Here is a 23,373-nt window from a genome sequence, read left to right as displayed (position 1 = left end):
AGTTTCATTTGAGTAAAGCAGTTTCTGCACACTTAAATTTTCAGCTCTTCTCTAACAATAACCCAGTCACAGTCTCCTTCAAAATCCCTACTTGTGACACCATGCCTAAAATTCATATATCAAATCTTGCAGAGAGGGTGTGTCAGTTCTACAAAGTACTTATAGACGTACATGTGTATATATATAGTCCTGAAATTATTTTTCAGCCTCAGAAAAAAAAATCCAGTATTCTTCCTATATACAAAACCCTTGTGCTGATATTTCTGAAAGCTCACCCACCTCTCATCAGCCTATACATACCTTCTAAAGTTCAGCCTGAATTTATCACTGCTCTGCTCCTTTCTCACAATAACAGTTAAAACCCTGCCATTGTACAATGCACAGGGGACTTAAAGAACCATTGCCTTAAGTGTACAAAAACCAGCAACAAGTGCAGTTAATGAACGATCTCCAACATTTTGAAGAACCTTAGTTTAAGGACCAGGTAGATCTCTTTTAAAGTAATGCAAACTCAAAAAACTTGGCTGCATCTATGTGAGACACACCTAAAAAGAGTAGCATATGTAGTATAATAGTAGTATATGTAGTAGCTTTCTTGATCTTTTGTTCATGACGCTAATATTCGAACAAACCTACCCCCTCATAAAGTAGCAGAAATGGCTTCTGCAGCTGTATCTACAGTGATGAAGCAGTTGGGAATTGTCTGTACATGTAATAAAAGTCACATGTCCAAATGTGTCTCTGCTTTTCTAAGCTGATCGCAATATAAATTTAAAACAGGATGTCAATGTCTTACCTGTTGAACTTCCTCTTGTATTATTGCCCGTAACACAACCCAGCAGATGGTAAAAAGCTGAAAACATCCATTCAACTACTTTACAGAGTAAACCAATTAAGGCCAAATACTTGGACATAGATAGATTTCCACTGGGTACAATCATGAGCTGGCTTAAAAGTATATTGTATATAAAAATGCTCTTTGAAAGCATCTAATAAAGGTAAAGGCAGAGAAATATAAGCTGAAAAACTGCTTAAGGCAAACAAAAAGTATTCGTTTATTCTTTGTTTCTTAAAAAAGTGTTACCAAAATATTTTCTTCACAATTACTTCCATATTTCTAAATACAGATTTTAAGATTGCATGAGCATTGATGGAGGGCCTTTACAGCCATGAAAAACGTCAGACACACCAAAAACTTATATGAGAGACAGTGAGCTCATGACATCAAGAAAGCATTTAAGACTCCGAAGTGTTTAAGAAACCCAGGCTAGCAAAGCAAGTGATACACACATCACCATTTTCCATAATCAAATTGCTGACAGCTGTAACTAGATAAACTACGTAATTCCATATAAAATGTGAAGTTTGGAAGCATTGGAGTAAACGATGTTATTGAAACTGCTGAGATGATTTCATGTGGCATATGTGGTACCTGATATAAAACCCACTGAAGCAACTCGAAATTTGTCTGTGGTGTTTCAACTGGCCACGAATTTCATTACTGCTACATAAAAAAGAAAAAAAGATGCAGCATGGAAAATGAGAATTCAGAACTATTTAGCAAAGACTTCAGCTAACAGGGCATGGATTTGTGCTCTTCAGCACCTCACTGTTATGTGCTGTAGAAACTACTTGGCATCACTCCTGAGAACTATATACAGACACCAAACTCATGAGGTCTTAAGTATCCCCTAAATACGTGCCCCAGTATAACATGTAATACAGAAGGTAGTCTCTCTGGATTGAAATGCATATATATAACATACATGTTATGCTGTCAACATGTTTATATTACTAATATAATAGAAACAGCTAAACAAATATCCCCTTTCAAAAGTATACTAACTAAAGTATCTCAGCAAATGCCTAGTAAGGTGTCAAATCATAGCATGTTACACTTGAAAAATTGTAATGCTACTTGTACCAGTTATAAATATATGCATTTGTCTCAATTTCCTGCCTTGTGAATCATACTGGAAATCATATAATAGCCAAAAAATGTAATTGTTCACTTCCACTACCAGAAATCACCTTCGCTTCTTAAAAAGTAGAAGCAGTTTAGAGTTAAGATTACAAATCTGTGTTGCATACACTGCGAGTGTGTAGCCTTCATATTAGCTCCAGAACCAAGCCCAGTACTCCTTGCTGTGACAGACCAGCCACTCTCACATGGTCGTGGGTGGCAGCTGTTGTTTGTACATCCCTGCCAGGGCCTTGGCCGCGCTGTAGATCATCTGCCGGCGGGACATGCCCGTGAACACCACATGCCAGTCCGTCCTGTTCACGTTCACAACACTCTTCTCCAGCACCTCACCCAAGGTCACCAGCAGGCCTGACCATCTCAGATTGTAGTCCTGAGGAGTGAGACTCTTGGCCTGTGCAACATTGTGAGAAGGGATTACTTAGAGAGATTGAAATTAGTAGTTTTACTTCTATTTTCACCAACTTTCACAAGTGATCATTCTTATATCAACAGACTTACATGGCAAATCAAAGGGTATCAGAATCAGATTTCAGATTGCCCCATAATTTGCCAAGCAAATTATTTGGATTTCTATGTATCATGATGCAAGCAACATCTGAAAAGTATAAACTAAAATACAAACCTTAAGAGAGTAAAGACATACTGCCATTCTCTTATAAAGTAGCCAATAGATGGAATCAATAACAGTATGTTTTTACACAATACATACCCTCCAAAAGCTTTAAAAACAATTAAAATGTCCCTCTGAAGCAGGCAAGTAGCCAAATGCAAGGAGAAAGTTGAGCCTGGCAGAAAAGAATGGCTGAGAGATTTGCATGAGATCACGAAGAGATTATATAGTGTCATTTCACAGAATTGTAGAATGGTTTGGATTGGAAGAGACCTTAAAGCTCACGTAGTTCCAACTCCCTTGCCGTGGGCAGGGACACCTTACACCAGACCAGGTTGCTCCAAGCCTATCCAACCTGGCCTTAAACACTTCCAGGGATGAGGTAGCCTCAGCTTCTCTGGACAACCTGTGCCAGGGCCTCACCATCCTCACAGGTAACAATTTCTTCCTACTATCTAAGCTAAACATTCTGCCTGTCAGTGTGAAACCATTCCTTCCTGTCCTGTCACCCCAGGCCTTTGTAAATAGACTCTCTCCATCCTTCTTGTAGCCCCTTCACGTCCTGGAAGGCCACAATTAGGTCACCCCAAAGCTTCTTTTCTCCAGGCTGAACAATCCCAACTCTCCCAGTCCTTCCTCACAGCAGAGCTGCTCCATCCCTCTGATCATCTTGGTGCCTCCTCTGGACTTGCTCCAGCAGCTCCATGTCCTTGCTGTGCTGGGCCCCCAGGGCTGGAGGCAGTTCTGCAGGTGGGGTCTCACCTGAGGGGGCAGAGGGGCAGAGTCCCCCCCTGCCCTGCTGCCTCCGCTGTGGGATCAGCCCAGGGCATGGGGGGTTTCTGTGTTGGACCATGTCCAGCCTCTCCCCCACCAGCACCCCCAAGTTCTTCTCCCCAGCGCTGCTCCATCTGCTCATCCCTAGCCTGGATTGATCCTGGAGGTGCCCCAACACAGGTGTAGGACCAGCCCTCGGCCTTGTTAAACCTCAGGAGATTCCCAAGGGCCACTTCTGGAGCTTGTCCAGGTCCCTCTGGATGGCCCGGTCCTTCAGGTGTGTCACTGCACCATCAGCTTGGTGTCTCCCGCAAACCTGCTGAGGGAGCTCTCAGTCCCTTCATCCATGTCATTAATGAAGATGTTAAATCACATAGGTACCAATACAGACCCCTGAGGGCACCACTGGTCACTGATGTCCATCAGGACTCTGAGCCACTGACCACGACCCTCTGGATGTGACTGTTCAATCAATTCCTTATCCACTGAACAGTCCATCCATTGAATCCATCTCTAATTTTGAGTGGGGGACTGTGTCAAGAAGTCCAGGTAAATGACATCTGTAGCCCTCATTCTGCAATTGGAACCAGAAGGGAAAGAGTGGGGGAAGCATGACTGCATTTCTCTGGTCTGATGCTCATCACAGGCAACCACCTCCTTCATACAGATTTTGAATTAGTCCATTTCCAGTGCATGTACAGCAGATCAAGAGCATTAGTGTACTGTGCCCTTCCTAAAACTACTGTCTTGCAACTACAACAGCATAGGTTTGTCAGAATATGCAGAATACTTTGGGTTTGAAAGGGACCTTTGAACATTTTTTCCTGTAGCTTCAGGTCTTTCTCCACTGTTTTTGAAAAGCATTTTGGAAAACTACAGAGACAGAGCAATATTTCTCGTTTTGCCACTCATCAGCTTTTCAAGGCTGCAAGAACTCAGGAAAACAAGAACCAATCCCACAAATGTTCACTTATCGAAATGGGTACTACTGAAAAAAAAAAATAACAGTTACTATTTGTTTTCTCAAAACAACCCCCAGGGATCAAACCCCAAACAGTTTTGGTTTTACATTCTTCATAGAAACATTTATTTAAAACAAATTTTCAGACCAGAGTTAATTAATGTATGACTCATATCTGCTGTCAGGAGACATGCAGTGACTGGAGTAATTCCCAGCCTGCGTCCAGAGAAACTTAAACCATCTCATGAAAACCTTCTATTGGGGATATTTAAGAGCTGTACATTATTTTCAATGAAATGAACCATGATATTTCCTAGATTGAAGCCTTTTGATTTCAGATATTTTACACCCTTGTCAGAATAGCACACTCAGAAGAGGAAATCGGCCTTGCTGTTTAGGTGGGAGTCTATATGCTCAAAGGGAATTGTTGTATTTCCTTTTTGAGGAAGTAATTCTCTCTGGTTGATTTCTTCTTGATCAGTATTTCTTCTTTTTTAACAGGAAAGTAAAACTAGTGCTCCAAAGTGACACAGAATGACACCTTTGATCAAGAAATGCTTTGCCATAAATGCCTGAAAACTTTTAGGTAATACATTAATGTGATTCAAAAACAGTTTTTACCCTCATTTCATAAATGAAAACATTCAAGTGGAGCAACTGCCAGTAAGAATTGACATCATAAATAAAATTAAGACTTAAATCTTACTGTTAATTGGTAAGAAAACTGAAAACTCACCTGCTGAACATATTGCAAAGGTACTGGTGTTGCTTGGGTAAATGCTTCCAGGTGAATTCCATGAACTGGATCCTCAATAATCAGACATCCAATGTCAAACCACCTGCAATGACATGCATATTACTTTATTTCTGAGTATTGAGTATCACACAACTGAAAACCAACAGATTAGCAGTTAAATTATGACCGTTTTACAAAATCTACTTCAAATGCAGTAATAATGTCATAATGAGACTCATCAAAGCGTTCTGGTATTTTTCAAGTAAAGTTTGTATGTATCAGTTTTCTCATATATAACATTATAGCGCATGTGTATGTATGTAAAATACATAATATACATAGAAATATATAAAAAATATGAAACTTACAAATCAAGGACATAAAAAAAGCTGAGGGGTTGGGTGTGCATGCAGATACATTCCTTTGGCCATAGTTATTATGTTATAATTTTCATTCAATCTTTGAAAGAACATTTCTCAATAAAATAACCTTCCCTAACAATTAAAAAATATATGTATTTATCACTCATGTTCTATATTCAGAAGATTTTTTGGCATGTCTAATGCTATAACAACTCCTTAAATGATTTATTCAGAAAAACACTTCTGCCCCTCCCAGAGTATTTCCCAATATCCCTTCTGATGCAATTTCAGAAAAAGAGAAGAGAGGATGCACACAGGACTGCACAAACCACTAGCCAAATTCCAACTTTCACAGCTCCTTAATTTTTTCAGTTCGGTATAACTTCACTGTTGTTTTTATACTGTGAATCTGGAAAAACCTGACAATGATTTTTATATATTAAAAGTCTCAAGATGTCTGGACAAATTGCTGAACATCATCACCAAAATCAAATCTGCCAAAGCAAAACTGAAGACAGACCATCTCTTTTCTTCTGCTCAGAGTGATACTGACACCAACTCCTCTGAGTCAACAAAGAATATTCCTGACTCCCCAGCAATATATTTGATGTTCTCACTTGTCAGGAAGCAATTCCTCAATGAAGTTTTCCACGGATACAACAGGCTGTTTCTCATGGATGACTCCTGCCCGACGCAAGCTGTCTATCCTTTCCTGTGCTCCCTGAAGGGTGACATGAGCTGTTAGACAACACTCTCTTTGAACCACAACACAGTACAATGTTTACAGATTAATCCCAGAAGAACTCTGGAACATACTTTTCAAGTTAAACAGAAATTATGAGAGATTTTGAAAATTACTCTTATTTCAATGTTAGGGAAAAAAAAACAACCAAACTCATAAAAGCCATAATGGAATCCCAAACAGTAACAAACACTATGATAAAACTAATTAAATATTTTTAGTTTTTTGTTTTCCAAAAAAAAGCCCAGGGCAGCAGGTAAAGAATTCCTAATCTGTAACTGTGCCAAGTCTCACTATTAGTGAAAGCATCAGTACATATTTCTGTTACTCACACTGACAATTTTGCAACTTAAGACTTCTCGGGTTTAGAGCCTTTGAGTGCTTTGGAGTAACTTTGTAAGACCAAGGCAAAGAATCAATTTGTTGTGGTACATATCCAACTAAAATGTAGGAATCATTCACTTGAAAACTATTATCACTCTGAAGTTGTAATAGAAATATTACTACCATTACACTACAGTAGCTAAATAAGTAAAGGAACACCCACATTTATTCTGCTTTACCTCCATATACAATTGTATCAGCTAATACATTACTGTGAGAACAGGCTTTACTCTGCTGCAAACACTGCCACAACAGTCAGGGGAACAGACTTCCTTTTTCATGAGTTTTTGCTAACATTTAAAAAAAGCAATGCTAAACAGCTGTTTTCAGGATTTTTAGTTATTGGTCAAACCCTTGCTAACCCTTCCTCTGGGGCAGCACAGCAGTCTGCAAGGCTGCACAGTGAATTACTTTTCAAACAAAACATAGATCTGTTTGCCATGATCCCTGACAAGTGTTAATCAAACAATCTTTCATCTACAGAATTATCAGGGAGGCAATTCAGTCTCAAAGAATCTCTTTTAATTTCTAGTATTCCCAACATGATTTGCTAGTCACAGACTATTCAAAAATGCCTGATGTACTTTCAAACTACAGTAATATCACAATGTATGCAAGATGCGATGGCAATCAATGACAGTATAAGAAAACTGACATAAATAATCTTAACTTGCTGTGAATGTGTTTGCAAAAAAGCTCAAAAAAATCTTTCAACAAGCAGCTCTAAACTGGTCTGATGATTCAAATGGGAAAAAAATCCTAAACCAAACCAAACCAACAAAACCCTCACCCCCCAAAAAATAACAACAAACCAACCAACCAAACACACCAAAAAAAAAACCCAAAAGAAAATGTTTACCTATCCCCCAAACTGACTTCCACTTCACGGAAAATGAGATTCTTCTGGGTGAATCTCTGTGTTGGTGGTACTTGGGTACTGTTACATATCAACTTACCCTTAAACCTGCAGCATAGCCCACAGGTTGGGGTGCAATGTTAGACTGTGCAGCCTCTCCAGTAACAATAGCCATTCCAAAGACTTCTTGAAAGGCATCCCGAATTGCTGCCACTTTTACCTCTTTATTAGAAGTGACCACTATGTCCAGTTCTCCCCCAGTTCCTGTAAAATAATTTTGTAATCTGTAAAATACACATGTGCATGTATTTTTCCTCATTCCCATTATTAGACAGTTCAAATACATTCTCCATCTCAACAGTATTTTTCAGCTGCTCTCCTCTTTCTCATGCACTGTACAATAGTTATTTTATGAAGCAGAAGTAACTTAAGCTAGGAAGTAAAAGATGAATAGGTAAGTGAAGCATGGATGAAAGAGAGACAACAGGAACTGATGGTTGTTCAGCACCTGAAAGAAACCAGAACACCCATATAAGATGACAATTTATAGAGATTTAGGAAAACTGACATCCATTTCTAAGAACGTGTTGGTGTTCTGGGAAGCAGTAAGGAATGCTGGTGTCACACACAAACTCTTCCTTATGAAAGGGATCAAGAACATAAAATCCAGTGAACAGCTGTCAAATTACATCATTTTTTAAAAAAAGGCTCACATTACTTTTTAGTTGCCCTTGGGGTGTAAACTTGTCTTCCTCCCTAATGCTTTATCCTGTTTTTTGATGCTAAATATCTATAGAACCAAAAACTTGCATACAGTTCTGTGTGTTTTCCAGCGGGGGGTATCTCCATAAAGAAGCAGGAGTTTTCGCTAAGCTTTTTTAGAGTAAAACAAAGCAATTCATGAATTAAAAGAAATCATAAACTACTACAAAAGACTGACGAGCTCAATCATACCTCACATCTGTCTATCACAGCAAAAGTTCCCCTAGTGATAATGGTAAACCCAAAGCTTAAATTTCAAAGAAAAGAACAATTTACTCTTTTGCTCATATTACGCAGCAGATCTCAGTTACAGGAATCGTCTTATTTTTTATGAAGAATCACCAGAGATATGCCAGAACAGTAGTAAAACATACTATTTCGGGTTTTTGGGGGGTAATTTTTTAACTTTATTTATCAATTGCTTTACTGAATGGAATTGAACGTACACATCACTGAACTTCGGGCAATTGTTTTAAACACTGGTTAACTACTGGATTAAAAAATAATTGAGAGTATATTTTTTCATGGATTCCTTCTGGATACAAATGAATTTAATATAATTAAACAAGTGCTTAAAATTGACTGCAGGTATTTACTGAAGTTAGCCTTGTTTGAGCGCCCAGGAACAGAAATACTGTTAAAGAGTTTCTAATGAAGCTAAAAACTAATCCATAACAGATCTAGTAAATTACTGCATAACAACACTAAGAACAGTAACTGTGCCCCATGTTTAGATGGAGAATACAGAATATGTTCTTTTGTATTAAGGATCATCAAATAGCAAAAGCATATCTTTGTTCATCACAGATACTACTACAAAAGAGAAACAAGGATATTACATGCATTAAATGAAAACATTTGTGATAACATCTGCCACACATTAGGGCAATATGGAAATACTAAAATCTAAAATATAAGAACTAGGTATACCCTGGTAAAATCAGGGACAGAATTGTCACATCAAGTTAAGCTCTGACACTTGACTGTGAAATTTCACTGTGTATTATAAACTGAAATAACATTTACACACTCAATTTAAGATTCCCTGACATCTTTTGTTATAAAAGCATTGATGTTTATGCTTACAGGGTGACCGTTTCCTAGGCAGACAGAAATTGCCTATTCCAGGCGCATGACTCAGATGACATCTTCACAATGTGCCAATGAAAACAGTTCAGCTCTTTTCAAGAAAGAGACTACAGAAATGCTATTTGCTTAGATGAAAAAAAAATAATTTCAACCACCTCATCCAGAAGCTTTGGTAATGTCAGGTTTTGGCATGAGGAAGATCACATTTCTTGGGCACTGCAGTAATGGAGAGAGAGCAGAGAGAAGTGGGGCCATTTGTTGTTGGGCACATGGTTTTTGTTGATGCCAGAATACATTTTTACAAGGAAGTACATATGAATCTCTGCCCTGTTTCCACAACTGCAACTACAAAAACAATGCAGCAGATAGATGTCCAAGTTGTCCAAGATGCATACAGATGCTTTTCCTTCCAACAGGACTTTAGAGAACTTTGAGATAACTACTGAATTAGCTTACTAGACCTGAATCTTACAAGCAAAGCATTTTATTAGAAATAATTCATTCTCTAAATAAAGTTGATCTGTCAGTACATACTGTGTCAAACTACACAGGATACTGACATATTACAAAGGGACAGTCATGACTGCAACATAAAGCTTAAATAGTTTGCCAAACTGTATATACTCAACATTTACTGTAGCTTTGCACTGTAGCAATGTAGTTACTGGGTCACAGAACAGGTCCAGCTGAAAAAAAAAATCTCAGAAAAAGAAAATTTAAAAAAAAATCATTTTAATGGTTTCTTCTCAGTCTTGGTAGTTTCCTGACCAGCTTCATTTATATGCAGACCAAGGGCAGTACTGGCACACCTAAGGAGGAGGACTGCTTATCACACTGCTAGAAGGAGAAAAAAGCCAGGTCAAAAAAACAAAACCACACCATCACCCTGTACAAATGATGTATTTTGCTTCCCCATTTCAACAAAGTAGGAATCTCAGGTCAGCTTGCATGTGACATGCAATGGAATCCAGTAAAATAAAAAAATGGTGAATACCACAGTGCTTATCCTTCCTGTTAATTTTCAAGATGTAATTGAAATACTTTTACATTTCAAGTATAAAAGTAGTATGCTATTATATTGACTTCTCTGGCATTTATATGCAACATCCAATGGTTTGTCATAAACACTTACTGATATAGGGAACCATGCCAGGATCCAGTGTTGTGATCATGGTCTCCACTGAATGTTTGGTTTTATCAAGAACAGACTTCACCATGGGATTCTCAGCTACACCCTAAATTTAAGCAAATACATTTCCATATTATCTTCTGTTTTCTTTCCCTCCCTTCAAGAAATTCAAAATGTTACAGTTAAAAAGAAACAAAAAATACTAAGCTGCTTTGTATGTTTCTAACCATTACACTTTTTAATGGCTTGTTGTATGTCATAACTCAGCACAAACACTACATAATATGACTATCACAGCTTTTCAGTTACACCAGGAAGTTTACATATTATCTTCTGCATTAATGCAGAAACAGCCCCATTATCTTGCAAAGTCAAGCAGTGCTTCTCCAATTAGCAGCCTGGCTGCCTAACTAACACAAAGTCATTATAGAGATGGTTCCTGAGCAGCTTCTACCTATGGAAGATGCCTTAATGTGTTCATCTGCCAAGCACAAACAGGGAGAAATAATTCACACTTTTATACCAATGTAAAACATGAATTTACCACCATACTGTGAACTACAATGCAGTTAAACTTGAAATTCCTATCAGCCAATTCTATGGCAACATAAACCCAGATTGCTCAAATGGAGGATCTTCCATGTAAGCAGTGCACAAAATAAAAGTTGAAAATTCAGGTCCTGGGTGCCTTCATTGCTCAAACAGTCAAACCTGTAAGGTGTCAGGTGCAATGACTGCAGTAGTATGCAACTTTGCCTCTGATACATTAGGTAGAAATCAATCTTGGAGCTGACACAATCTCATTTGATTCTAGATCATTAACTTGTCAATTTTAGATTATTGTCATAGTTTGGGGTATTATCTAGCTTGAAGGAAATCTGGAAGAACAGTGTATGATTTCTTAAGAATACCAAGGGAAAAAGGGTATTTCAAACTATTTCAAGAACAGAATTAAAGATAACTGCTGCACCTATTGTCTAAGCTCTTCAGTAGGGAATTCCAGATGCATTTCTGTAATAACTACCAGTTTAAGTCCCATATTCTGTCTGACCTTTAAAAAACACAGACTGAGGTGTCCTTACATATATCAAGAACTTGGTGCTTTCAGTGTAGTTAACAATTCTTCATTCTTTCCTCATTCACCTGGGAAATTCTCAAGAAGAGGTCACTGAACACGCAAAGCACATGGAACACTTCATACTTCAACCACAATCTGGGCTTCATTATTGAAGTCAATAATACTGACCTTCTCCATAAATACAAACAGGACACCTTCTGGATCCTAGTAGCAACACTAGATAACACCAGTGTGGAAGAGATTGGTTTTCCAATTGATTTGCAATTGAAAGCTCTGGAACTCTAAAAAGAGCTACAGAATCATGTCACAAGTAAAATATTCCCTTCTGGAAAACTGCAAATATTAAGACGAATGTAATGACTGAAAGGAGGACATTGATATTTAAAGGATGAAAGAAGACGTGTTTTTATGATCATAAGAAGACATCTCTCCTTGAAAAGGGCAGCATAACAACTCTGCTCTTGCTGTACTGATGGGGAATTAATCTTGCTCTTCAAGACCATATCACTGTGTAATTCAATAGTAGGGGAGGGCTCAGTTTGCCATGTCACACACAACTTTTCCTCCCAGCTTTTCATGTTCAAGAGGGCTTGCAACTCCCTTGAAAACTCTGCAACCCTGCTGGGACATTAAACTTGATTCTTTCACGTTTAGTATGAGACAGTACAGAAAATGGTGTTGCTCTTGAGGATAGTTTTTTTCCCCACAATCTTCATGATGCTACTTACATGTAGCATCTGTTACAGCTCCAAACAGGTTACAGGCTAATGATATTCTACTAGTTGATGTCGCTGCTTATTTCGTCTGTCTGATTAGATTGCACCACAAGGAGAATCTGTTCTGCACTATATATTCCATGCCTTCTAGCAGAATAATCTTACAAAGTATCTTAGACACTTCTTTGTGATTGAGAAAATACGCAATTTGTCTGTCTTTGAAAAAAGACCTGTTACAGAATATCTTATTTGTTACAGAACAAGCATGGTTTGCATCCCATAGAAATCAAACTCAGTTAATTAGGAAATTATAAATGTGATATGCAAAGCGTTCAGGTGAGGTAACCAGACCATCTTCTTCTGCATTCAGTCACTGTGAAGTAAAAGTTACTTTTCAGGTCTTTCAGAGGTTCTAAAACTTCATCTGAATTAAGAACATGTGACAGAACCTGATAGATATGTTCCTAACACAGGACTAAAATTAACCTAGAACACCTGCATTTGTCTAATCCCTTCTCTTCTATACAGAGGAAGAGCAAAAGCATAGTTTCAGCAAACACCACTATCACAAACAGCCACCTTGCACATGAGACTGGAAAATAAACAGGATTTGTAGCAATGAGTATTTAAAAAATAAGATACATCTTATTATAGTCAGTAAAAAATGGTAATTCCTCATGAAGGTAACAGACAAACTCCCATACCTTTATAAACCCCCACAGCCCTCCAGCAGGTGCTCCACCATGGGCAGTAGATACTCTGGGGTCTTCATGCTCCTCAGGAAAAGTGATTGCAGAGCCAACCCCAGGAGACAAAGATGATGAGAAAGTTGCTTGTTGAGTGATGGGATCAGCCAAAACACCTCCTAAGAGGGACAAATAAAATACAAGTGTTCACTTATTTTACTGCAGTTAATTTGTTATATTGTAGCAATGTGCAATTGTTTGACAGGAAAACTGCAGGAAGAAGAGAAGAATACTGGGCTGATTCACTTCACTTCTTGAAGGTCTCAGAACAATTCTGCTTGTTAAAAATTACTTCAACAATATCTTCTGAAAGAACTGAGACTGCTGTACATTACGTACAAAGTTAAACAATGATTTTTTTTTCTTATCAGGTTAATTTAAAAGTTGTTCTTTTAATTGTTTTCAAATTGTCAAAATAAACCCTCCGTAGAGCAAAGAGAGCAGTAGGTGTTACTCTCTAAACAAAGAGATAGGAATGTTCTCATACAATAAGAGAAGTAGGAAATTTTCTAACACTGGTTGGTAGAAATTAGTACCAGTAGAAAAAGGAGAAAGGTTTACATATTTCAAAGGAAAACAAAAGAAACTAAAGAGTAAAAAAATAAAGCATGAGCCTTTGCCCATTTCCAACTGATTTTCCAACCTAGCCTTAATCAAGAGTTATTTTTATTTTACACTGCACAACTGATAGCTCTTTTTAGACATTTTCCTAATACGGACTACTTAAATGAGGTATCACCAATAACAGTAAAAGCCTGGCCCAAATGCAGCTGAGAGTCAAGTTTCCATTCCACTCCACTAGCTTAAAATGACATCAGTTCAGCAACAACAGCAACTGTTTTCATGGAAGGTATGTGTTTTCAGCTGTCCTAATGCAATTTAGTGACTGGAAACAATAAAAAAGACTGCTGTCATGCGACGTAGGGCTTGTTGCACATAGATTTTGAGAACAAAACCCTGAAAATTATGAAACTACAGACTGAGATATACCATTCGGGGGAAATAAAATAGGTGAAGGTGGCTCTCTGAGCTACACAAAAGCTATGTATGTATGTTCAGCAAGGCTTTCCTGTGCAAGTTAACAAAAAATAAAGTTTTTAAAGATTTCTCTGTGAACTTGAACACTACCAGAACACCACTAACATGGACTTGCTGTCCTGGACCATGACTGTATTTTAAAGGCTATTATCCCTTCTCCTGAGTGCAACTATGCTAATTAAGTGTACCTATAATTATAAAGAAGCTGAAGTAGCGGAGTGGTGTAAAAAAAGCCACCCAGGAGGCCACTCATCCTGTCTCACAAACAGGAAATCATATAAACGGGGAGTTACCTGTGACTGGAGTTGCAGAAAATGAAGGCATCAGTGGGCTCTGCGGTGCTCGACCAGCATGACCCCTGGTGATATCATAGGTTGAGGACATGGAAAAACCTGAAATGGGGGGACCAGTGGGAGGTGCAGGAAGACCAGGGCTAGCAGTAAACTTGACGGCAGGAGGAGCAGAGAACTGGGACGTGGGGGTACTAAAGGTTAAAGGGGAAGCAAGAGGTAGGGCAGGACTTTGAGATGGTGCAAGAGAAGAAATCGTTGCAAAAGGCACAGGTGGGAGAGAAGCCGAAGTCAGAGGAGGAGGAGGAGGAGGAGGAGGAGGAGGAGGAGGAATTGGAGACAATCCAGCTGGCAAGGATGGTGAATATGCAGGAGAAGAGGACATGCCTGGTGTAGAAAGGGGACTGGACAAAGCTGGGGAAAAAAAGAGAAAAAAAATAATTTTAGAAATGCTAAGCCTTCAGTTACTTCACAAGTAAATTTTGACCTGGTCTGTTTTTCTTCCCCCTTCAAAGCTAATTTTAGTCTTGCTTGACTTTTCACACACCACCAATTGCACTCAACCTTTGGTGACAAAATCTTTGTAAGACACATCTCTTTTTCTTGCATGACCCTATTTGTCACAAGCTTAAAAAAATAAGTCAACATTTGACTACTGAACTTAGAGCAGCTGAAATCTGCCCCAATTTTCTAGCTAGTACTGTTCTTTCTGAGTGACTGCTTATCAACAACGCAGGACACTCTCATCTTCAAGAATAAACTAAGGCAGAAAACCAGAAATTACCATTTTTGATAGCAGTAAGATGTTGGATCAGCTTAAGCAGCTTACTGGTCTCAGCTTAAACACCAATCACAATCAGCAAATCACTGTGGTTTCCAAACTTTACCACAAACACCTATCGGTAAAAAAATTTTGAGCACTTCCCCATGTAAATTTATTTATTTATAAATTATTTACATGTACCACTGCACTAGTATGTTATATATGTTACAAAACATACACAACAAAAATGTAAAAAGGATGAGATAAAGATGAATGAAAAAATTTTAACAGTACAAAAACTCTTCTGCTTCCACTCAAAATTCTTTTATTAATATACTTTCAATATAATAATAAATTAATAATTATTAATGTGCTATATAATACAATTATTGATAGCAGCTTTTTAGAGTGAGCAGTGCCACTGAAGAAACCTCAATAATTTTTACATCTTGGTTTAACACCTCATGATGCAGCAATTTGAAGGTTCTGTGTTCAGACTATTTTGATACTTGGCTTTAAGGGCCACCATAGCTGGAAAAGATACCTCAAATTGATCAAAATGGAAGAACTGCATCATTGGTTGTGTTTGCTATATCTTACTATTTCATTTTCCACTCCCACTTATCAATCATGCACAGGTTTTCCTTGAAATGCAGGCAGAAAAACTTTCATCTTCCCTGACGTCAATTGATTGTTCTTGCAAAATGAACATGCTGCATTTTCATATTTTTAACAAGTGGGTTCAAATTCCACTGAAACTGTTTGGAAGAGGTTTACACAGATCAGGAAATTCTCATTCCAAGTTTAAGTGTACAGATCTGACAGTTTTTATGGAACACTTGCACTGGTTTTGGCAACAGGAATGTATAATGATGGGAACATTTCCAAATATCAGTTTTCAAAGTGCTTTCTCAAAAGCATGACTTTCTTACAAAAGTAGTTCCTATAACACTCCTTGTTAAAATGCCACCTTTACCTTGAAAGGACAAACTATAAGTGCATTTTTTTTAAAATATCTGCTAGGCAGCACACTGCTGAAAGCCCCTTGTCATCACAGAAAGCATCAGCAAATCTGGGACACTCTTCTTTTTGTAAAAAAAAAAAAGTTCATGTCAACATTGAGTTCAACAACTCTTCTACAACACCTTGCCAATGGTGACCAGCAAATTCTGCAATATGAAAAAAGTATTTCACAGTCACCCCCCATCTCATTACAAAATACTGTAAAAAAATCTACTACTTAAAGGCCATTTCTATAAAATTAACAACATTGGTGACATCCCGTAACACTTCGTGCACTTCTGGCTCCAGTTTCTTTGCTGCAATGGCTTCCCTAGGAATGGAGGCAGTGAATATGTTTCATGTGTGATGGTATCTCTGCAATCTTATTCCAGAACCCATTTTTATCCCAGTTAAAAGCAACTTCTCCATCAGAGGTTACAATTCCACAGTTTAAATAAAAACATTGTTTTTATTATTGCAGTCCTATTGTTGAGGGCAGATTTTCTCAGCATATTCCTCCTACAGTGTTTGACAATACATTATTTGTATATTTTGAAACTGAACTTAGACACACTGGGAACATATGGACTTCCATGAAACTGTACAGCAAGCCCCCAATGTAATTTGTTCTATACTTGTTCCTTTAAGTCTTCACCAATGTTTTCTATGCATCTTCCAAAAGTGTTTGCTGACAAATCCATTTTAGTCTCCTATAGAGACAGTCTGAGAGGGTTGTAGATGTTCAGCCTGGAAAAGGGAAGGTTCTGGGGAGACTTTATAGGAGCCTTTCAGTACTTGAGGGAGGGCTTCTAAGAAAGAGGGGGAGTGACTTTTTACATGGGCAGACAGTGATAGGAAAAGAGGGAACAGTTCTAGTGTTTCCTTCTCATGCCCCAGTGAATTGCCTTGCACACCCCCTGCAATCCACTGCACCAGTCTGACTCAACAATACCAAATGTGCCAAAAAATTAAGTATCTGGTATTCAAATATGGTGTTCGGAATCTTGCAAAATCAGATAAAATGCTTTGACTACCAGCCACAATAAGGGAGACCTTATAGCACCTTCCAGAACCTAAAGGAGACTGGAGAAGGACTTTTGACATGGACATGTAGGGATAGGGCCAAGGCTGATGACTATAAACTGAATGAGGGCAGGTTTAGATCAGATATTAGGAAGAGATTCTTCCCTGTGAGGGTGGTGAGGCCGTGGCACAGGTTGCTCAGAGAAGCTGTGGCTGCCCCATCCCTGGAAGTGTTCAAGGCCAGGTTGGACGGGGCTTGGAGCAACCCGGTCTGGCGGAAAGTATCCTTACCCATTCCCAGATGACTTTTAAGGTCCTTCCTAATCCAAACCAGTCTAGGAGTCTATGAATACTAAAATCCAAGGTTTACCAGCATCCTCTACAGGACTGTAAATCTGTTTTGTTTTTAACTCCCTACTATGCTGCTCATCTAACTGCGCACTGTAGTGGAAGGTATTATTTCCCTGGCCCTGTATCCTTAAAAAAACCACAAGTGACTTCATAAAATAGTTTCAAGAATTAGAAAATGTTTAAAATATTCTCTGTGTCAGATGTATGTAAGAGAAGGAGCACACTTCCATGATTAAAAAACAACTTAAATTCTTCCAAGTAGCCTGGAGAAGAGAACTGTAATTATGCTAATTGCAATGGTTTTGGATTAATTGTAGTGCTTCAAAAGACATGAATAAATGTTTCTGTACCTAATGAGACAGGTGCTGCAGCAGCAGCAGCCCCTGCTGAGCTTGGTGGGGGCGTGCCAGGTGGAGTTGTCTCTATTCCACTCTCTTCCATCATTTTCCTTCAGCTACACAAAGCTGTGAGGGAAAAAACAAAAGTATCTTAAGAAATAAGGGGGAAAAATTTTAAATTAGAATGCAAAGGCCACAACACAGTTATTTACATCCATGAACTAAGCAAGTAGCTCAAATACTAACTCTGGAAAAAAAATTAACTTATCTCAAGGACACAATTATCCATCATGTCTCATTTCTCCTGTACCTTCCCTTTATTTTTAGGACTGTGATAATACCTCAAACTCCAGGCCTCTTTCTAAAAACCTTACTGTGCATGCCCAGCTACTGCTTTCAACTTAAAAGAGTAAAAACACAAAAGTAATTACATATCGTAAGACCCATATCCCAAGAATAACTTAACTATGGGGTAGTATTTTGCTGCATTGTTGAGCTGTAGTAACCCAAATCAGGACCTTTTACTTCCAGCATGAATAAAATTACAGCAAAATTAATTTATACTGAACAAGTTTTCCAGTACAGACTATGCCTGTAAAATCCAAATACCACACTTCCCTGGTGATGTTATTAGAAGTGAAAGTTAATTGAAAGCTTTGGGTTTTATTGTGAAGGTCAGTTTACATTGGAAGTACCTTTTAACACAGCTGGGTAAACCTTTAGAATACATTATTTCTAGAAAAGTAGAGCTATATGCCTTATTCAACAATCCTAAATTAAAGTACAAGGCCTCAGAAGAAAAGGAGAGATCAAAATTAAGATTTTCATGAACACCAGTTGATTTTTGTTCTTCGGTGCAGAGGTAGCTTACCAAAAACCCTGCTTCCTCACCAGTCTGGTAAATTAGACAGTGATGATTTGCACCACTCCCTGAGGCAGCAGTTTTTAAGGAAGTTTTAATGAAATAAAAATCCTATATAAAGGAATTATATATATGAAAAATAGACAGGCTTAAAACCTGTCTATTTTCCACCACATCCATTAAATCAGAACTCCATTTACAAAAATACAGGGGTTTTCCTCTCTTAAAAAAAAACAAACCAAACCAAAAAGTCCCTCAATACATCACTGTTGTTTTAAATGTATATACAACTCCTAATCTAATACGGAGGAAAAGTTACTGTTATTACCATACTGAGAAATCCAGAAAGGAGGATGTCAATGTCAATCTTGACAGGTGCACAAAGAGTTTAAAAAACAAATGAAAGCATCAAAATCACACAGGAGAAACAACAGTCCCTCTGATAAACCAGTGTAATTTGCATTAAGTGATTTAAGATTAAAAGCTTGAGACCAACCTCAGAAAGAAAGTAAACATGGCTTATGTGCAGCATTCCAAGAAAACTCTCATCTCATGACAGATGGATTTTAGGTTGTGAGGATCTCTAATTCATTTAACATCTTTTTTTCAGATGGGATGAAAGGGTCAATAATTGTTTGGTGGGGAATAGACTGTCCTTGCAGAATGAGTACATCTCACCACCCCTTAGAAAGGAATAGCAAAGTCTTTCATTAAACTTCACCAAGCAGAAGAACTTAAAGTATTAAGATTCTTTATTTTAATCAATCTACAGAAGTTTACATTCCTGCACACAAAGGTATTTTTGAAGTCATTCTTCTTCCAATTAGACACTGTGAAGCAAGGAAGAATTATCCACTGTGCAATTAAAAGAATCACTGACCAAAACCTAGGAATGTTTTATCAAGGCTCTTTTAATCTGCTGCTTGATTACACCTAATGCCATGATTAAAAAACTGCTGAGAGGTGCTTCCCACTTAAAATAAATTCTGTGGCCATGCAGAATGACTGAAAAAGTTGCACAGATCAGCTCTGTGCAGCGATGATGTAAAGCTTCAGAAAGTTATTACACTAGTTGGGCAGGGGTGAGAGAGAAGGGGCAACCCATGAGAAGTCGGCTGAGTCACATCTGAAAAATCAGGAATTAGTAGAAAGGTAAATTACTCTGTAGTTGCTTTTCACAATTAGTTTAGCAATGAGAAAGGTGAAAAACAGAATCAGTAATCCCAAATGTGCAGAAATCATGTCAGTTGCTAAAATACAATTACAATGGAACTGACTTAAATTAAGCCTTGACTAGTAAGAAGCCTGCACAAATAACAGCTTTCTGTATACTGATTTCTCAACTTAAGTCAGTTGTAGTTTGCATGTGCTGCATGAAAAAAGGTAAATAATTAAAAAAAACCCGACAAGACAAGACATGGGAATATGCGAAATCAAAGAAGAAAACAGGTGTAACTGTAACTGTCTTTTAGTGATTTAGGGAAAAAACAGAAGTAATAGCAATATTTCTTCATAACCCAAGCTATAAACACATGATTTTCAACAAGTAGGACCTGAAAACAGGAAAAGTCAGCCTAACTTCTGAAGGAAGTGACTTTTGTGCCTCCTTGCAAACCTATAAAGGAGAAATCCCGAGACAGGCACAGTGAAGCACGCGGAATTAGGTGAAAATAACATCAGTACTGCCATCTAGTGATTTGTGATGATAAACTGATTTCACAAATTTAACCATCTCACCATGTTTTGGTAGGAGAAAATCTTATGTTATGCTTACATGGCAGTAAAAAAGAAGGGATATGGAAAAGAGAAATACAGAAAAACCATAATCCCAGTCATCCTTAAAATAACCCCTTTAAGAAGTAGAAGCATGAATTTTTTAGGCTTTCATCAATTATTTGGTTAAAAAAAGTAAGCTTTTCAGTATTAATGAAGACATTATAGAGATGATGTTAAACTCTCACATAACACAAAGAAAATAAACCCACCTCTCTATCCCTAGTTAACTGGTAACTACTTTTACTGATTTTCACCAGCTGAACCTCATGCATTAACCTAAAACCACATTTCAGCCATTAACCTAATTCCAAAATGCAAGGTTTTTGTGTACTCAACAGAAAATGAGAGTAAAGCTCTGATTGAAAATCTTGACAGGGCTCGTGTTAAAAAGCAGGAATGAAATAATTTGATTTAGAGACTAAAAGGCTTAACTGGCAAATTATTCATCTTTTCACTTTAGTTTAATAGGAAGTAATTACATTTGTGCTAATGTTTTGCAATAATCTTAATGACATAACCACTTCAAAAGCATTCTTCAGGTTATTACTCTAAAATATAGAAATTCACAGCTAATGATAAGATTACTTACAAATGGAGATTAGCAAATTTCACATGGATAAAAACACAGTATCTAGAAATCAACCATACTTGAGAATTTATAATGAGGTTGTATTTTCAGTCATCTTTAATTAACCCTTTTCTCTATTTCAGTAAGTGCTTCTGCTAATAAAAACTCCTCACGAAACAACAGAAGAAACATCTTCAGCTGTCAGAGATGGAGTGATGCTGACATCAAACAAAACGACAACTCTCTTTTAAAAAATCAAACCAAAACAGAGCTGGATTGTATGTTAAGTTTCACCTGCAAAATCCCTCAGGTTGTTTTTTCTGCTTTAGAAAGGGTGAGCACAAAGTCAGGGACAAACTTTCTTTCAGCATCTGATCTGTAGAACACAGACAAACCCTGAGGGCACACAAAGTCTCACCAAAGCCAAAGGAAGGGCAGAGAGGGATCATCCATTTAATCACCTTGTGTTAAAATGACTTGTTCCAAAGTCCAAAGCCGTAAACAGAGGGGAAAAAAACAAACCAACAAAACAAATTAAAAAAACCCAAACCAAATCCCCAGAACTCTCTATACCTGTTGCATATTTTCTGAGTATTTGGATTCTTACTGATGTCACAATGCACCTGTGTGTGAGTTCATCCCTCGGCTTGAAATTGAGCTGGTCTCAGCAGTGCTACGTAACATAAGTTTTCCTGATTAATGCTTTAGAGTAGAGAACTGAAGCTAAGTCAACTTTTCTCCAGCTGATAACGAAGCTGATTGCAGCAGGTAAACACTGCTGTGCACTCTTTATTTTGGGGCTGTGTTTAAATTGAGCTTCATCCAAGTAAACACTGGCACTTCAGAGCTTTGACATGAGCTAGAAAATCACAAGAAAAAATATTGTGGAATTTATTGATTATATATTGTTTTGCAACACAGTTCAATGCAGAATGTGATGTATTTATCAGCAGATAGTGAAAAATATTCAAACTGAAAGAAAGTTGGTTTAGATCAGATCTTAGGAGAAAGAAAGTTCTTCCCTGTGAGGGTGGTGAGGCCCTGGCACAGGTTGCCCAGAGAAGCTGTGGCTGCCCCATCCCTGGAAGTGTACAAGGCCTGGCTGGGGCAACCTCGGATAGTGGAAGGTGACCCTGCCCATGGCAGGGGATGGGACTGGATGGTCTTTAAGGTCCCTTCCAATCCAAACCATCCTATGATTCTATATTCATAGCATAATGTTAATCACAACACTTTCATTTCCTTTTCACCTTTAAAAAACCCAAAAACAAATGCAAAGAAAGAAGTCTGTTCACCAGCCAGAACCCAGTGTGCCTGACCTAACACAGACCAAGACCGCTGGAAACACCTGGTGTGACAGTAAGGATTAGACTTGCTTTGTGACTCTTGCAGGCCTAAAAGCTTCCTAACCTTATCAGAATTATTGGAATTAGAATTATTTTTTTTCACACATTCTCTGTGCCACTGCCAACCCTCAGGGTTTGCACCAGACCACCACCCCCCATTACCAAATATTTAAGCATCAAAAAGCTCACAGACCACTGACGAACACAGTGGGAGAACCACTGATCTACACATACAACTACCTAACACCATCAAATAATGCCATCAGAGGAACTGCCACCTGTACACCCCAACAATCTGCACCAATCACACACACACTGCTATCATATTCGGGACATGGATATCATGGGACGGGATGCAACAGCTCCACCACTTTCAGAGGTGTTTCCCCCCAAAAAAATAATGTGTTTTTTTTTTAATCTGACAATAAAAACAATCTTAAAAAGGGGCAAATAATACCTCCAGCGACACTGAAAGAAGTAATAAACCTCCTGAAGCACCGCTTCTATACGACATTAAGAGATTCCCAAGGGCGAGGATTCCCACTGCCAGTCAAGCAAATTTGGGATGAAACCACAGGGGGTTTAGCAGGACCAACACTCCCGTTCCTCGCTGAAAGCAGAGCCCTGAGGTCCCAAACACCTCTAGAGCCCGGAGGAAGCTCGGTGGGAGGCAGAGGCAGGTCGACACACGGGACCCAGCGAGGCACCGGGACAATCCCGCCGGAACTCTCCCTGACCCTCACCTCTCCTCGGAGCACGGCGGTGTCCGCAGGGGGAGCGCAGGAGCCGCTGGAAGGACGAGCCAGGACAGGACACGAGGAAGGAGCCCCACACACCCCGCACCTCCCGCAGCCGGCGCGGACCCCGGCACCGCCTGGCCCAGCCCTCTGCCCGCTCCTCCCCGCCGGCGGCCTCGACGGGTCACAACGCGGTACCTCCTCCCGCCGCCGCAAACGCCCTCACCGAGCCTTAATCACCTCTATTCCGGCCCGTCCGTTCGCGGCCTTTCCCGTCCCAGGGATGAAGGAATGTCCCCGGCGCTGCCGGGGACTACAGCTCCCAGCAGGCCCCGCGCCACCCCTCCCTG

The 23,373-nt window shown here is 38.8% G+C and overlaps 1 protein-coding gene across 3 annotated transcripts; it reads right to left on the bottom strand.

Annotated features, from left to right (window-relative positions):
- Window positions 1–1,196: 1,196 nt before the first annotated feature.
- Window positions 1,197–23,373, bottom strand: PRRC1 (proline rich coiled-coil 1). 3 transcript variants are annotated; one of them, XM_018072918.1, is made up of 9 exons: window positions 23,264–23,373; window positions 17,747–17,860; window positions 14,261–14,671; window positions 12,888–13,048; window positions 10,393–10,495; window positions 7,510–7,673; window positions 6,045–6,148; window positions 5,066–5,168; window positions 1,197–2,375 (listed from the first exon to the last, which is right to left on the bottom strand). In XM_018072918.1, the coding sequence occupies exons 2-9, from the start codon at window positions 17,838–17,840 to the stop codon at window positions 2,166–2,168; spliced, it is 1,350 nt and encodes a 449-aa protein (XP_017928407.1). In that variant the 5' UTR covers window positions 17,841–17,860; window positions 23,264–23,373; the 3' UTR covers window positions 1,197–2,165. The 3 variants fall into 3 exon arrangements, with proteins under 3 accessions (XP_017928407.1, XP_017928409.1, XP_017928408.1); XM_018072920.1 differs by having other exon boundaries at window positions 23,250–23,349; XM_018072919.2 differs by lacking the exon at window positions 23,264–23,373 and adding an exon at window positions 23,030–23,137.

The sequence above is a fragment of the Manacus vitellinus genome, unplaced genomic scaffold (genome assembly GCF_001715985.3).
Source record: "Manacus vitellinus isolate BGI_N305 unplaced genomic scaffold, ASM171598v3 scaffold_23_pilon, whole genome shotgun sequence".
Lineage (NCBI taxonomy): Eukaryota > Metazoa > Chordata > Aves > Passeriformes > Pipridae > Manacus > Manacus vitellinus.
Note: the sequence above shows the minus strand (reverse complement) of the source record. Positions and strands in the feature narration are given on the sequence as shown.